Genomic DNA, 17,980 nt, shown 5'->3' on the forward strand with positions numbered 1-17,980 from the left:
CCCAGTGCTGAGCGTCCTGAAGCCTATATTTGCAAATTACCTCCTTCAGCGGAGTCGAGGGTAGAATAACACACAGCAGCCTGCCGTCTGTCCAAGACCCAGCTACCTGGGTCAGCCACCGCAGGGAGAAAAGATATGGGGAAGGACTGAGGGAGGGTGTCAAACCTGACTAACCAAGCCCTACTGATACGAGACCTGTTGCTCCTTCCACACTCACCCACTGGTGTCCCATTTCTGTTATTATGGGAGTTTTTTAAAGGAAGTGTCCAGAGTTGTTAGTAGTAGATTTTTTACTGGTTTCTGACATGAGGGTATAATAAAGCAGACTGTGGTATACTTGAGCACAGTGTTCATGTTCTAGATTTGCATGATGGATGGAGGCAGTGGCTGAGTGGGACAGGTTGCCTGCTCTAATGGGTCTCTGAGGAACTTAATCAGCCATTCCCACAGCGCTAAGGATAAATAACAAGCTGGACAACTCTGCTTTAGGGGGGTCTGGCCAAGAAAAAGCTGACTGATGGCACTCTTGCAAGAAATAGCAAGAGCTCCCTTTAGCAAGATAATGAGCTTAATCAAGAGTGAAGGCTAAGGAACTGAGACACCTTAAAAAACACCCTTCCTTCCAAAATCTTAGGCTAGACGTCAATCTGTGTGCATTCACAAGACATCTGAATCTGTGGGGAAGGATAGCGAAAGGTGTGTCAGTTTTTGGTCAAACCACATACTGTATTTCGGCTCTGGACACTTTGCGAAGAACTCCACTGCAGTATGTCCATGCTTAGTGGAAACTGGCCAGGGCACAAAAAGCTCTCACTTTAAATATCTACTTAACACAGTGAAGTGTCACATTTTTTCTTAACAGCCAGGCACACTACCATCTAGGTAAGAATTTCTAATACACATGCTCTTATGGAGTGACATAAGTACATTAACATGATTAGAAACAAGAGTATAGCTGTGAGGCCACTTGAAGTCAGTTAGTCACAGTTAGTCTGAAATATGGATGTACCTGGAATATGAGCTGATAAACTGAGAAAGTGTGCAAGTTAATTGATTACCTGACATATAGCCTATTTTATTTTGTGCGGTACAGTATAGTTAATCTGAAACCACTTTCACAGATTCAGTATTTAAAGTTACATTTTCAGACAACTGAAATACATTAAGGTTCCAGTTTGTAACATTTAGAAGGCTCTATTGGCAGAAATAGAATGTAATATTTAGGTATGTTTTAATAAGAATGAGACGTTTTTATCTGCAGAGGGTTCGGGTCCTCTTCCGCAGAGTTCGCCATGTTGAATGGCCATGTTTTTACATTAGCCAAACACCAGCTCTAAATAGGGCCTTTTGAGTTTTGCTGTAAGGCTGAGCTGTATTCAAATAGTTGCAATCTGCAAATTCACCACCATATGCCACTGAATCTTACACACTAGTCTTTTAAAACTTAAAAAAACAAACAAACATAAGTGGTATTAAAAAAAAAAAAAACAATATACATGCTGGACTCTAAAATTGAAATAGAGCAAAGCTGCGGCATATAAAACCACCTACGCAGGTCATGTTAATCTGCAGGGGATACGTACAATCTTGTAAAAATGTCAAACTCAAGCGGTGTTTAAAAAAATCACAGAAACTCCTGGAGATAAACTGTGAATTGCAACCTAATTATAAACAGTAATTACTGTAAATACAAACACTTGTTATCATTATTATTATTATTATATGTTATTTCTGCTCCTGCAACAATAAGGTAGACTCCAAGAGCTACTCTGTGTACAGGGATTGCAAACAAGCTGTGTACAAATAATAATTCTAATTCTAATTCTAATAATAAATCTCTTCTGACACATTCTGCCTTATATTCCACCACTGTCTCACACAATTCAAACTCCTACCAGTATTGCTTTTCACTCTTGCTCTCTTTTTTCTTCTTATATTTCATGAAATCTTTTTCCTTATGCTGTCACTTTCTGTTTCTGCTGTTTACATTCAACCTTTGGGTTCTAATGTTACATCTCAAATCTACTACCTTTAAAGTCCATGTGGTCTGCAGTACATGTGTAGTCCACCACCAGCCTAGACATCAGGTTCAACATACACTACGCTGCAAATACCTTTAAGATACCTTAATAAGATGTAATAGACTCTACAGTAGGATCGGATAAACTTGTTATTCTTCCTTCATGTTAGCCTCTCCTGATTGCAACTGATTATCACTGGCATTCAGATATTGTGCTTATTTTGTAATGTTTGGCTCTCTGATCCACCGGGGTTGAAGGTTTATACAGATTGTGTAACAGAGAGATGAAAGATGGGCAGGGCAGTGCAGTACTCCATCAACATGGCCACAGGACCAGACAAATGGGAAACCTGCCCAGATGTAGAGGCTCTGCAGTTGCGTCATGAATCCCTTGGCAACTGCTGGAGTTTCTGATTGAAAACTGGTATGTCCAAAAAAGAAATAATCCAAACAATTTCTACTCTGAGAAGCAGATTAGAGTTCCTTGTTCCTCTATCACAGCCTGATTTATACAACACGTGAGACTGGATTAGGTGACAGCACATATTGGATATAACATCTTCACTTGTTGGTCAAATGGAAATATCAGGTAACAGTAAAGTGTAGGTTACTAAAACAATCAGGTTTTAGTTGATTAAATCAGAAAACACTATTAGCTGCAATTGAAAATGTATCTGGGAATTCAAGTGATCCAAATAAGACTTCTAATACATCAACATCCATTACTTTCCTCTGCACTATTTCAGTGTCAAATTATTGTCTGTTTCATGTAATCCCACTGTACAGACATATTCCCCTCACTCTGTTTGGACCACATTACCATTTTAGGCTTTGTATTTATCTCATTACAGCAGCCTGACAACAAGACCAATGACTGAAAAGATTTTTGTGATGTGGGCGTGGGTCAGTTCAGTTCTGTCAGAAACACTTACATCACATGACAAATTGAGATGACAATACAATTTGACTTGGCAGTAGACTAGTCTCCTCTTGGGAAGACTCCCTGCTGCAGCAACACAGCAGACAACACATGATAAATAACATACAAATAATCCACCAGTGTGTATTAAGTAGAGGTAAACACCATCTAAGGTGCACACAAACAGAGCAGAGCTAAAGCAGGTGGAGGCCGGAGTGAGGAGCCTCTGGCAAAAACAGCAGCTACAATAAGTAAGTAAGAAACACATCTGAATTCAGATTGGATGTGAGTGTGAACACATTAAATAGCCCCCAGATCACTGCAATGAAATGTGATGGCGTGAGTTTGTGGTGGACCTGCACATAACACGTTTTTTGCCCTCCTGCATCAAAGTTAACTTTGATAGAGCTGTAGTAAATGCTCACAAAACAAGGGGAGAACTATTGTTGTAATAGACCTAATAGATGTAATAGATGGTGGTTGAAAGAGCTCAGTGCACTGCAACTGAAAAAAACAAGCAAATTAAGAAACACCATCTCCAATTTGACAATATACTGTAAATGCAGCACAAATGGACATGATTGTCCCCAAGTTGGTGTCGCTTTGTCTCTCCATTATGATTGCGTCCCAAAATTGACTCCCACTGTCCCAATAGACTCTGATGCAATATTCTACTCTAGTGGTCTCCATCCTGTTTTGGGGCAAATTAACAAAGTCCAGCAGCCAAATTCACTTACTTTCTGAATGCACCGTTTCATTTATCTTACAACCCCTTGAATGGGCACCCCCCATATTGGGATATATTTGATTAGTGAATCTGACAAATTCCCTGTCAAAACAGTGCAGTTAAAGACTATTGATGAAACCAAGTTGTACATTTAGATATACATTCTATTCACCCACATTGTAGCTAGTATCATTGAGGACCTCCGTTATGGCTGTCAGCGTGTGTTGAATCACCTGGAATCACATCTCTGTAGGTCAAATGAATAATTCCTCTCTATCATGCTATTGCACGAAACTGATCTTCTGGCGGCAACAAGTACTGCCCAAAAGAGATCTGAGCCCACACTGGATTGCACAAAACTTACCTATAAATATTGTTCCATTGAGTATTTCCCCCTAAGCATGCATGCAGTCCATGTGATGGTCTAAATGGAAATCCAGCTGTTTGGAGAAGAGCCTGTTGTTTTGACAGTATGCTGCTGGATCTGCACATCTTGTCTCTGTATCTGGAACTAATCAATCCTGACGCCATGATACGCACAGGCCACCTGCCTCCTCTCTGGCTACCTCACACACATATGGCATATGCACACCCACACATGCACTAAATTCTACACACACACATTGCACAGTTTCCAGTTTGGAGAACACTGCACTCCTGCTTCTCCACGTCAGTGAGGGCAGAAGGAAGACAAAGTACATTCTGTCAGTGTAGACGTAAAAAAAATGGAGCCATTTCCTGAGATGTGTAAGGTCCCAGCTGGCAAAAAAACACACAAAATGGTGTGTTCGGAAGGTCTCAAGGGTTTGGCTGTTAATAGCGCTCTGTAAATCCTCAGGGGTGGCCATTTTGGGGAGACGGGGGTCTGGGTTTTGTCTCCGACTCCTTTTTTCATGCTAACATTGTACACCTGCACAAGCACCATACAAGATTATACACACAAGCCTGTGTGAGTGTGTTGAATGTGGTAGCTGTTATATGTGGGGATTAAGTCCAAACAGGAAAACAGAACAGAGTAGTCTTTCGCCAACAATTAGTCAGAACTCATAATGGGTATTGGAGGATTCCTACATGTCTGTACTGACACTTGGTCGAGTCTTGGCAGTGAAACTCTCAGTTTGAGTTCTGGGAATCACATGCATCAGCAACTTCAGCTTCAAACTTTTCAGAAGACATTTTCCAAACACATATTATACTGTGTCCACTTGTCAGTAGGCTGGTGTGAAGGCTAAAAACCAAATATAGAGTGCTGTAGTGTTGAAGAGAAGATTTATGGCGTGGACGACAGAGAACCACCCAATGTGTTCATTTCCTGCTGTGTGCCAAAGCTCTCTCTCTGCACATAGACGCACGTGCACGCACGCACGCACGCACGCACGCACGCACACACACACACCCACACACACACACACACACACAGAGACACCTACACACACACTAATTTAAGTGATAATATAAAAATCTAATTCCAGTGAGGTGTTATTATGCTGAATATCTAGTCCGGAAATTGAAGCATTTGACAGTGTAGTTTTGATGAATGTGTTGTCATTTGGAGGGTTTGGGTTGTGTTAAGCTTTTATTATGACTCTTTAATGCTTGGAATATAATACATATATAATATAGGCATGTATGTGTATCATATTTTCCAAGGTATAGACGAGTAGAATATACATTTCATGTGTTACCACATACTTCTGCAGTTAGATTTGCTCACTGGTCATACACTGCTTTTTTAAACTTAACGTACAGCAGAGGCTGAAAAGAATGTCTTTTGTTTTGTAGGTATCTTGTGATGTATTAAAATTTTAGATGAAAAGGATCACCAAAGTTATGAAAATCCATCCAGGGGGAAATGAATGTCCAAATTTCTCTCAAAACCACAAATGTTCAACTTCATAGTGCCAATATAACAAAAGTGACTACCAAAGTTATTATATTCATCCTTTGAGAAGTTAGGGAAATCCCAGATGCTCCAGTCTGGACCAAAGTTGTGGACCAATCAACAGACCAACATGCTTTTTAACCACAATGGCTGAATTATTAGCTGAACTTCCCACTATGTTTTGAGGTCAGGGCGTGGAAATTTCTTGAATAAATCTGTCAAGAAATGTATTACACACATAGAAATGACTTCTTTTAGTTATTTTAATATTTTGATAGAGGTATGAAGTATGAGAGACTGACACAATATTGGCCACATGTGTTTCTTTTTACACAATAACTCCAAAATAGTGTGTGGCTTTTAAATCCATTACAGTGCATTTGCCTACAGTGTACTGATTCATACACAAAATACACAATAATCATCTACATTGTGAACTTTGCTATGTTCTAATAAGCACTTTGTATTTAAAAGCTGTACCTTCTTTTACACTGGGCTACGGTAGTAGTAGATATTGCATAGTAACATAACGCCAAAGAAAGACAATTTCCTTTCTGGACATCAAAACACTTCAATAATATGAGGCAGAGTCTCATCTTAATGCTTCTTCTATCAAGTAATAACAGTGGATATTGGGTCCAGAGGGGAGGACTTCCCAGCATCACGCACAGCCGTCCACTCCAAAGAAGCTGGGCGGGTGCTGTGAGCGCCCGGCTCAGGCACTTCAGATCAAAGTGGTGATAGTTCATCAGCACATACCACAAAATATTTGCTTGATAACAGAGGACAGATTTGCCAGATCACAGCCTAATACGAGAAAAATTCCCCTTCTCCCAGCTTCAACTCTCCTGAATGCTTGAGGTCATATAAAGCAATGAAGTATACTATAAGTTTTTAGAGTGACAGACAGAGATTCTTAATTTGGGTGCTGGACACAGGGAATCCAGGGTTTATCTAATGCCCTGACAGGAATTTCAATATTTTGATATAAGAACAGGAAATCAAGTTTTATGTGATATGATATTTCTTAAGGGAAGAAAGCATTTTTATCTCTCATTTTACTTTACTCACATTTGAACCGGTACTATAGGCTATTATCTGAGGTATGATGATATCACTTAGCATCAATTTGTAATTCTTCAGATGATTTCCAGGCATTCTGCTGCACATGATGATGGTATCAATGGGAAAGGGTCCTTGACTTGATTTATCATAACCACTCTAATTTCAGATGTGCAGTACTAATAGCAACTGACAAAATTATATGCCTGCATAAACACTCAAGTGTTGAGAGGTCTGAAGGCAAATATGACATATGAGGGCCTGGAAACGTCACTGTTTGTCTAAAGGCCACTGACAGAGATCCAAACAAACTAATAAGCTCAACATATATCTGCTTTGTTCATTTTAGGAAAGCTAGCATGAATGTTATGGCTGCAGTTATATATTATAGCTAAACTTGTGCAGAGAGAATTTGAACTGTATGAGATGCAGCTGCATGGCCCACATATTGGTCCATTTACTGTATTATAAAAAACCTTTAGGACAGGGCAAAGACTATGTTTGTGAAACATGTGTATGAACTTTCCACAAGACAAATACACCTTTCAGACAAACGACACAAATGATGCAGATCTATGCATATTCAACCCAAATGTTGCTAGGTCTCTACATGCTTTGAGGTAAATGCTAATGTCGTCATGCTGATGTTATGCAGGTTTCAGCAGGTAATGTTTACAATGTCTAACATCTCAGTTTAGCAGGTTATCCAATATTTCCAATTAATTCCTAATGAGTTTTGGCACTAGAGGAAAAGTCAGGGGATCACAGGTATATCATGGGAACCAAAGGTTTATGACAATCCATTGAGTACGTTTTCATATTTCACAGTTTAAGTGAGAACCTTACCTGCTGATGGTGCTAGAGGAAAAATGGACAGGCATGACCATGAAATCTTGAGTTCACGTGAGAATCCTTCTGGCCAGGCTTCAAGTGATGTTTTTGTGTCTACTCATAGTGCTACCAGAACGATCAGTGTCCTATGAGGAACTAGTGGCAGCTACAGCATGAGCTACAGATGAGGTTTAACACTAGGTGTGTGTAATGACGTAATGACCAGTTTCCAATGACTACTTCCCTAGATGGTTCTGTGTAACAAACCGTCTTGCACATTCAGGTTAAGAATATTTACTCTGGACCAAAGTAGTTGGCCGACCATCGGACATTACCACGCCTAGAGCGTCCTTAAGGACGGGTCAAAGACTGTCTGTGAAATTGTTTGCATTGCTACAGCTGCAGCTATGAGCAATGGCATATAATTTTCAAGACAACAGTATATCTAACATTATATGGGAAAAAGCCAAATGCCTCCGGAGGCGTAAAGCAAAAAATAAAAGCACATTCCCTTTGTGGCTTTACTCCACAACCAAACAAACCAGCAAGCTTCACTATTTCATTATTTGTCAAGATAAGTGAGGCGCACCTGTGTTATGAGAAGAAGATTCAAACTGGACTGGACAGTGCAGGCAGCCTCTGTGCATTCCAATCCAATAAGGAAAGCTGGGCACCATGGTGAGCTCCGATCATGGGAGCAGACCTTCCATGTAGACATGTGAGAAACATCACAAGGCAGACTGCTTCGTTCTCAGGGAAGGGCCCTTTTGCTTGTCAGCGGGGTCTAAATTGTGGGGGCGGTTGTAATCGAAACACACCAGCCATATGTAGACACTGTGCTACTCCTTCCATATGGGAATATTTACACGTCTTCTTTGTTGTTCAAACATCAAAGCGGAGGGGATCCATTTGAGTTGATTTTATGACACATTTTAGCAAATTTGCAGGGGGGAACTTTAAATGCCTTGTAAAACCTGTTCCACAGCATGCACGACCACCCCATTAAGTCCAATATCCCACATGAATATAACGGAAATGTGACTTAGAACTGTAGATGTTGCTACAGAATGCAAAGGGAATGTGTGTTTTTTTGAATGGTAGTGAATGTTAAACCATAAATTCATCTGAAAGGTAAACAATTTCAAAAACAGCTGCACAGGAACCAAAAACAAAAGCAGAACACCATAAATTTATTGTGGAAAAAAAGCAACATTGGGAAGAAAAGTCTATTCTGGCACATTGTTCATCTTTATATTACAAAAAGGAGAAAAAGGCTACAAATCTCCATAATTTATACAAATACAACAACTTTCAAAAATAAATCTTTAATTTAGTAAACGCTCTGTGAACAAGTTTCTGCAATAACCCACTGCTTGAGATCCCTGAGCAGAGACACAGAGTGAAACACTTTTTTTTCTCTTACATCTTCACTCAAGCAATAATAATTATCAGTGTTTGTTCATAAACACTTTATATACACACAGGAGACATGAGCACGCTGTTTGACTATGGGGTGTGTGAGGTGTGGGGCAGGAATGAATGTGATTACTGGGATTATTTTACTGAACACATCACTAGTGACCATCACAATCAAAAACAGAACAGTGTTGATGCCATTGTGACTGCAACAAGTGAAGTACATAATTCAACATTTTTATCCTCCATTGTAGGTGTAGCTCTGTATTTATCTATAATGGGCCACTCGACTGTATTTGGACGTCATATCTGCTAGATTCCTTAATTTTACATGTAAAAACACAGTGCCAGCTGGTTCTGTTGCTAGGGTAACACAAAGCAATAACTTACAATGTATAAACTAAGGACAGATAATTCAAGAGGTTTGTGGTCAATAACCAACAAATGATCACACATACTGTACATATTCTTATGTCTGGGAAGGTGCCATTTCACTTACTGTATGCTGACAACAAGAAACAAATAGATGTTAATTACACAGAATATATACAAAATGAGACCTTAAGACTGAGTTTTGACGATGTGGGAAATACCAAACTTGCTCACTATATGAGCTTCCACCTTCAAGTCTGGCTACTTTTTTGCTGCATGATTTTCTGTATACTATAGACAATGTAGGTATATATTAGGATTCATTTATACAAACACAATGAAATTAGTTTTATTCCAACAAAAACATAGGCATTTAAACATTTCCCTCAGACGTGCCATGTCTGTGCATTGTTCTGTGATGAAAAGGTGTGCATCGGCATAGCTTTTGTATTTGGTTAGAAGAACTCTTTCACCTGTTTTGGCTCCGCACATTCGTCTGCGAAAGCTTCAGGCGTGTAGGGAGATGGTGTAACCAAAACAACCGTACCTGCCTCTTTGTTGTCTGTAACTTCCACAGGAAGGCAGCTTAATATTTCCATTTATAGCTTCTTACTGTTCTCAACAAACAAGTTACTATGGTGACTCGGCTTCTTTGCAGAACAAGAAGCAGTAGTGGTAAAAATGCCACCTTTACGCTACTGTACACTGCTAAAGAAGATTCACACCTTTTATTATAAGGCATTACAACGTGAAAGGAGTCACATTTCCTTTGCTTTTTGAGGTTTCTTGTCAAAACAAAGTGTATTCGGCAAAATACAGCCTTCAGGGAGCTTTTAGAGGCTATTGTTGTGATATGATGGCTACCAAATTAAATTCCCTTTTTCAAGTTTTCACCAAATATCAGGACATCTGCTACAAATGGTTTGAAATGATGTGCTAATTTTCACATCTTCATTATGAAGTGTGTGTAATCTCATTAGCAAAATAAGGTGACCCACTGAGGGTGGGAATGGAAAATTTTGTGATTTAAACTTGGTTTACGTGATTAATCTGGTGATTCTGGATGGTACCCAGTTCTTCATATAGCCTTTATTTTCTTCATTATCAAGATAGAACATCTGATCAAACTGAGAACTGTATTAACTGGTGATGGAAAATACTCTCAGTGCAGTGCTCTGAGATTCTTTTCTCTCTTTTATATTTTTTCTTACACTGCTAGGGGATAAATTTCACCTCTTTGAACAAAAATTGCTTATTTAAAAACCCCTAATTCATCACAAATGTTGAAGGATGTACCTATCTCACTTCAAGTTCAAGTGCTCTAGTTATAAAAGAGAAAAAAAAAAACAGACAAAAAGCGTGGTTCCTGTGAGAGCACTAATTTTGAAGAAAGTTCTAAAGAGTCCAAATACCATGTAGTGCCTGCCAAAGTGTGAGCAATGCTTCTGAGGAAAGCTGCTGGCCTGAGGTGTATCCAGAGCTCAGGAGTTATTAGGAGGGCTGTGCAGCACAGTCATGGCCTCTCTGAGCAAACATCCTCCCTGAGTCTCTTCCATCTCTCCTGGATGACAAGAGTGAAGGAGGAGTGTGTAGGCCGTCCCTTTCCCCAGGTCTGGTATACAGATGGCAGGTAGGTGGGCAGGGTGAGCTCAGGGGCTCGTGGTCCTCAGGCCTTGTTTCTCCATGATGTTCCACAGCTTACGCAAGTTGGACTGGGTGATGGTGTCATCCGGTTTCAGTTGAAGTGCTCGGAGGTAATTGGCTTCAGCTTCTTGCAGCTTCCCGTTGAGGTGGAGGATCGCCCCCAGGTTCATCAAGGCAGCGGGATACTGAAACCAAAAAAAAGAGTTCTTAGTCATTTTAGGATTAGATCAGTTTCAAACTAAGTACACCTCTGGGAAGCTTAAAGCTTTGTTCCAAATATACACTTTTCTGTCCAAGAATAGCAACACAAGGCTATGTTGTTACTGAGAAGAAGGTACAATGAGTATAAACAGTGATTCAGCTGACATACAGGCAGTAACTATTTACTCACCAACCATTTGTTGACACTAAAGAATAATTTGATGAAAAATTCAAATTTTACAACATCAGAGGCCATGCATGGATGTTTGGTGAGATAGATAATGCAAATTAAGTCTATCTATTCACACTTTGGGGATATACATAATTTAGCACGAAATGGAATTTGACCAGAAATGTTTTAGATCATTGTCTGGGCAACTCCAAACAGTCAAACTTTTAACAGTTGTTATTTCTGGAAGTTAAAGCTTTAAAACACATTAAAATACGAAATGTTCTTATAAAACGAAGGAAAATGTCAGAATGGCTAAACAGCCGACCGTAACACGCCATTGGTTCCTGTTTGTCAGATCACCCAGACTGTGTTTGGAGTTTGGTAACCATGCTGCTTTGTGTGTCCCTGTGTCTTGTCATGTCAGACAGAGCAACCACCACTTTGAAGTGGGTCTAGTTGAATATACTGTATATTTCTGCTGGTGCCAAGGGGCAAAATCATCATCAGTGCGATGGGTGGGTGAGTCATGAAGTACAGGAAAATGTGTCCGGGGTGCAATCACAGTAAGACCATGAAGTATCCAGGCCAAGGGAGGGGCCACATCTGATCTCCATTTAAGTTTGAAGTGTGGAAAAGATGTCTAATCCTGTAGCAAAGCTACTGGTTTATTGAATGAGACTATTGTAATTTATGTAAATGTAACTCATAGGAAACAAGGAATGGTCTTAGTGAAACAGTCTTAGTGAAAAAATTGGCCAATCATGTGCTTTTACTGCACTGTTTGTGACTTTTTTCCACTATAATTATCACCTCATACATCATTGTCACATTGAATGTTACATGATTATGGCATCTTGACATTTACTGATATATTGTACCAAAAGACTTAATTTCTTTCTCATGGCCTATTAACTAATCAAGAGTTATTCTCAGGACTCAACACTCTGAATTAGAAAATAATGTTTTTCTATAAATGTTACATGAAATGTTATAAATAATGTGTTGAAATGTGAACCCTTCACAACAACAGCAGTGGTAGAGAAAAACAGTGTGATTATACCAAATATAAAAAAGCATAACAAACGTTTTGTTAAGTTAATGTATGTATCTTTAAAAATATACAATAAATAAACACCACAAACTCCACAATTATGTTCTTGAACACAAGGACAAGCAACCACGGATGAGTATTTAAACCTAAACATAACTGCTTTCAGATTGTATGGCCATTTATCTTGCTTTGTCCACGCTGTTAGTTGTGTGAACTGCCCTCTTTTGCCAGACTGTTCCACCCTTGTGTAGTACACTCACTAAACTCTCAAAACATCTCTCTGTTTTTCCAGTGTCAAGGTTGGATGAGTGATGTCCCGTGCATGAGAATTTCAATGGGAACAATTTGTCCAATCGTGCTGCTTTTCTCATAGGGAGAATAAAATTGATGAATAAATCAAAGAGACTCTGGAGTAATCCTATTGTCCCTTAGAGAGGAGCAACTATTCCGGTCAACACATACAAAACATGCTACAGATGCCTTGGGCTGAAGTAAAGGCTGGCATGTCAAACACTTCTAGTCTTGTTTACTGACTCCAAAGTCACTTGACACCAATCTACTACACTAGCTGCATATTGTGCAATTACATTAATCCCCTAGCAAAACAAGATTTTCTTTCTGTGTTTCAATCATTGTTCAAAGGAGCAGCAGAGTTTTTGACTTTAATGGTCGGGGTAATTCTGAGGCTGGTTGCGCTATAAATTACCTTCAGTTTGACCCTCCATTTGGGGGTCAAACCGCAAAATAACGCTGGGGGATCAATTTGCAAGTTAGGGAATTTTACAACTCGGAATAATGCTAGCCAAAATATAACTATTTATACATATGGACATAGTTGAAAGTGACAGTGAAGGGGCCACACATGAATACTGTAGCAACTACATGCCGGTGACAAGTAGGTGTATATGGCAAATTAGTGTTAATGCCATTTAGTGGAGTTGGTAAGGATCCAGTGTTAAGTGAATTGCAATCATCCATTAGCCTCAGTTAAGAGTGTAGACTTGATGTCAGTAGTGTGTGTGCGTCCGTGTTTTATATGAATGACAAGGGTGTTATATCTAATACGTTTAGATACCATTTCCAGTGTCTACAATAATCCTTAAACTAGTTTTATTTCTATTTTTACTACAAAGAGAACTGCCATCAGTTTAAGCATCTAAACAGCTCAATTACTTTTTTACCCAAAAATGCAAGAGTTGAGGGACTTTTTTCAGGCTTTGTAGGTTTCTGCAGTCTTCCTTGCAAGCAGCATCCGGCTGCAACAGTCACCACCAAGAAGAAGGCAGAACAGCTTGTGTTTTGCCCGAAAGTCAAAATCTGTGGCAGAAAGAAGCCTGCTAATCACTCGCTACTGCCTGTGCGTAAAGCTCAAATGCTGTGATTGCACGGCAATAAGTTGGGGCAACTAAGATGAGCATTTTAATATTTTGATGGACCCGTCTGGATTTTGGAGGTTTGACAGTAAGATGACTCTGTGGTTTAGCGGTCTTTGAGTGAATGAATAAACTTCGAACTGTAAAAGTGAGGGGAACATGTCCTGCTCATCCCAAGAGGAAATTACACCCTTGGCCTCAGTCTGCTGTTACTAAGAGGTCAGTCAGTTCATAAGGTAACATGACTCCGAAAAAATAGAGTCTTTGGATTCACTAAATGAATAAAAGACAGTCAACTAATATCCTGCTTGCCATGGGGAGAAACAGCTAATGTACATCTTTAATCGCATGGGTGGATTTGATTGTTGGTGATGGCTTCAGTGACAATTCAAGCTTCTTGTATCATTCCCTTTAGCACATGGTAATAAAGTGAATTTATGTCCTCACATAATCTAATAGACTGAACGTTTTCCCTTTGATTTCCTGTCTGAGTCAAAAAAACACTCAGAAAAGAGGAGGTTTTAGATAGTTGAGATGTTGGTGAATTTGGTCTACAATTCTGAAGAGGCTTTGTCATTGGAGAGACTGATCTAGAGGCAAAGTATATGAGACGCTGACATAAACAGAAAAAAAAAAACATACTCGTAGCTACTGAAAGCCTTTTGAGGAGTGCTGTAACATGTGAAACCCTTTGCAAAGACTTTTGGGTAGAAAATGAACTGACTCCTGGTTTTCCTCTCAGTGCCGCTGCAGCAGAGACTTGAAAGATCTTTTTCTCTCCGTCCATGCAAAACTTATCAATTCCTGAGTTTAGCTTCCTTCCTATATACTCTCCCCCTGTAGGCTCCCACCTTTCCTCACCCGAGTCTTTCTCCGACTACTTCATATAGCTAAGACTTTTGTGATTTATGCCCCTACTCCTGCATTCTTCCTCACCCTTGCAACACTCTGCAAAATGTTCCCTTGTCAAAAGCTTTCATTTTTTCCTCATTTCCTGCTGCTCTGTAACCTCTCTGCCTCCCTACCCTTCCCAAAACTGGCATGTAGCAGCAGAAGCGCGGCCAGATGTGGAGCATATTAACCTAGACCGTAAAGCAACATATGCTATAAAGACTGTGAGAGTTAAAAGTAAAGCTAAGTTGGGGAATTACCTGACCGTAATGATTTCAGATTGGCATTTAGGTAAAGGATATAAATGGAATGGGAAACTTTCAAAGGGCAGATGTCAAAGGGTGCAGAGATCGACCAAAGCAAACCAAGCATCCGATAGGATTTAGCTCGTCTAGATAGAGGGAATTGTAGGACTAAAGGACTAAATCCTTTGAATGGAGGGAATTGTCCTCGCTCACTCAGAGCGAGCAAACATATGTGCTTAATATAAAACACCAGTGCCTTTGGAGAGTGAAGAGTCAAGCCGCAGTAAAGCATGAAATGACAAATGAAGATGGACAGGGTACATGGCTTAAGTCAAGTCGCATCGGAAAGTACAAAGGATAATAGTAAAGAAGATGGATGAAGATGCTAAATTATAATTGTGCCTCAGCTGTAAGCAATACAAATGGCAAAAGACATCCAAGCAAAAGTGACCGAGTAGGGACTAAAAAGTGCCTCTGTGTCTGGATGTGGTCGTCAAATGCATGTTTGTACAATTGCAGATGCCAAGAAACAGCATTGTGAAAATTACACTGACCTGGCCCTGAAATGAAACGGTAAGGAACACAAACATCCTCAGTACGGTTTTACAGAAGTACATATTGATCAGGGGACGGCAAGGCAGTGGCATTCTCAATGGTCAACCTTATCTCCTCACAAAAACTCCCAAGGCCCAAATGATTGAAGTTCGGTGAACTAGTGTGTAAATGTGAGTGTGAATCATGGACGTGCAGTATTAAGAGAACTGAGAACCAAACTCCAAGGATTTTAGTTTGCAGGGGACATTTGTGTTGCAATCATTCAGCCACTGCACCAAATAGGTAGCAAGACTACCTCGCTTTGCCATATCTGGCCTGCTCTGTTAAGGCTATGGGGCAAGTACATTAGCCCGGACTGGTGACTTAGGGGTTTAGGAGGATCTACTGGCAGAAATGGAATATAATATTCATAGGTATGTTTTCATTTTTCTTCCATCTGGGTTTAATTAGATGTTAAACAATTCTTTGCCAAAAGTGGTATGCTACATAGACAATGAGAACAACAAAGGGGGATAGGAGCTCAATTTCATGGTTTCTGTGGAAATCTTGAATTTTATCCTTTTGCTATACTCAAGGTTTTGTTTGTCTTTTTGTTTCTCATTGTTTGTATATATTATACTGGGGTTTTTACATACAGAACCAAACTTTAGTGTCTGTATAACATTGTCCAGATATATTTTGATCATTAATCCTGAACTGATTTCTCCTAATCACGACACAGGAACAAATAGGGTGACCACATGCCAAACATATTTTACTCCCTCTGCGGACCTCACTTAAACAACTCGACCTCTCCTGTCAAAGCTCTCAAAGACCCCATTCATTTTCAAGATGTCAAAGTCCCCTGGCCAAGTGTTATTATCATTATTCTTTTCAATCTACTTACCCTGGCCCGTCCTTTGAAGTTGGTGATGGATGCTACACAAACAAACCTCTGAGCTTAGTAAAAACTTAGCCCTCCTTTTCTGAGACCCACTGACAATGAAGGTCGTTGTGACAAGGCTGACCGGGCAGTAATAATATTGGAAAGCCACCCAGACTATGATTGCACAGTGTCCATCAGGGTAAATAGTAATGAGGATGATTAGCCAGTTGTGGTTGTACTCACATTGGGTCTCAGGCTCGCTGCTTGTCCGTAATACTTCTCGGCTGCCTCATTTAGGCTGGCTTGTCTGCAAAGGGAAAACAGAGAGAGGCAATCATTACTCATCTTTATTGCCCCTGGCTTCGGATGAGGCCTTGAACCCTGCTTGTTTACTGGCACTCAGGGGTCACTGAGAAAATAACAAGAGGGAACAGCATGAAGGATGAGAAAAGCCGATCCAATCGCCTTTAGGTTTTTCGTTCGATAGCATCTTTTACTCGATAACATCTGTGCTGAGCAGTGCACAGCAAGCACTTTCTGCTTTAATTGAACCTTGAGGTCAGGACATTTGGCTTATTGGGTACTTGAGGAAAACTCATCAACAAACCAAAGCGGATTAGGAATATTCACTGTACAGTTCTGTTTTGTGTGGGAGATTGTGGTTTGATATGCTGATGGATACTGAGACAGTGAAGGAATTGAAACTGTGTGGAAAGTAATTTAATCACATTATCATAACAACCAGGACAGCAGAGTGGATGACGCATATGCACCAAAACATGCTGTATATGCCACACTGTGACAAAAAGGAATTTTGGGGCAGATGGCTTGTCGGCATGACTCCTTGGAACCTGAAATACTTTGTTCCTGAGGGCATAAAACCTGCAGTCAAGACAGGAATGTCCTATATTATGCTTCTTATCTTCTTTACTAAACCCCTGCTTTGCCTACTGTTATACACAAACCCGTGGCTCCTCTGTCACAAGACACTTCCTGTTATTAATACTCTGGTATCTTAAAAATCACCTTTATGGTCCACAGCTGCATGCTATTCACTGATGGTAACAATTGTCTCATTGCAAACAATTTAACTTTGACAAAGTCAAGGACAGAGTCGATGACGGCTGGCTGTGGAGCCCCTTAAGTCGTAATGATCAAAGGAAGCGAGGTCGCTGGACCACGGTTTCATTTAGGTTGTCGCAGCCTATTAGGGGATCATCATCCATGTGGTTCCAGATAAAAGGCAAAGCTTTCATTTTAGGATTACCGGGTCAGTGGCCTAAGTAAACACAGTATTTATGTTTGGTTTGAAAGACACTGTCTTATGTGTTCTAATGCATTTTTAATTCTTCACTGATGAATGAGTAGACAAGGTAGTGGTGGTAAAGCTTTACATGTACCGTGGAAACTAATTTTTCATTTTGTTATTCAAAATGAAAATATTTTATGCACAGAAATAGTGACTTTCAAGTCCATCAACAGTTGTGAAGAGTTGTGTTGTCAAAAAAACAAAATTTTAAATGAATTACTACCAATAAAAGTAATTTGGTATTTAAACTCTAGTAATGGTCATGTGTCTTTAACCAAGAATTCACAGTTATTGGGAGAGTTGAGAAAAAGTAAAGAGAAACACACAGCCATGCTAGCAGCTATGATTATTGCCTTTATTGGATAGTGACAGCCAAAGATAGACAGGAAAGGGGGGCAGAGAGAGAGGGGATGACACGCAGCAAAGGGCCGCAGGTCGGATTCGA

At 39.9% G+C, this 17,980-nt stretch overlaps 1 protein-coding gene across 1 annotated transcript in view; it reads right to left on the bottom strand.

The window, feature by feature from the left end:
- Positions 1-8,616: 8,616 nt before the first annotated feature.
- Positions 8,617-17,980, bottom strand: part of tmtc2b (transmembrane O-mannosyltransferase targeting cadherins 2b) — a 92,956-nt gene continuing 83,592 nt past the window's right edge. The window contains exons 11-12 of the mRNA XM_035665849.1: positions 16,470-16,533; positions 8,617-11,058 (exon numbers count right to left, since the gene is read on the bottom strand). Coding sequence (XP_035521742.1) covers positions 10,879-11,058; positions 16,470-16,533 — 244 coding nt within the window. The 3' untranslated portion in view covers positions 8,617-10,878. The remainder of the gene's footprint in view (positions 11,059-16,469; positions 16,534-17,980) is intronic.

The sequence above is a fragment of the Morone saxatilis genome, unplaced genomic scaffold, assembly GCF_004916995.1.
Source record: "Morone saxatilis isolate NCDOM2014 unplaced genomic scaffold, NCSU_SB_2.0 Contig2, whole genome shotgun sequence".
NCBI lineage: Eukaryota > Metazoa > Chordata > Actinopteri > Moronidae > Morone > Morone saxatilis.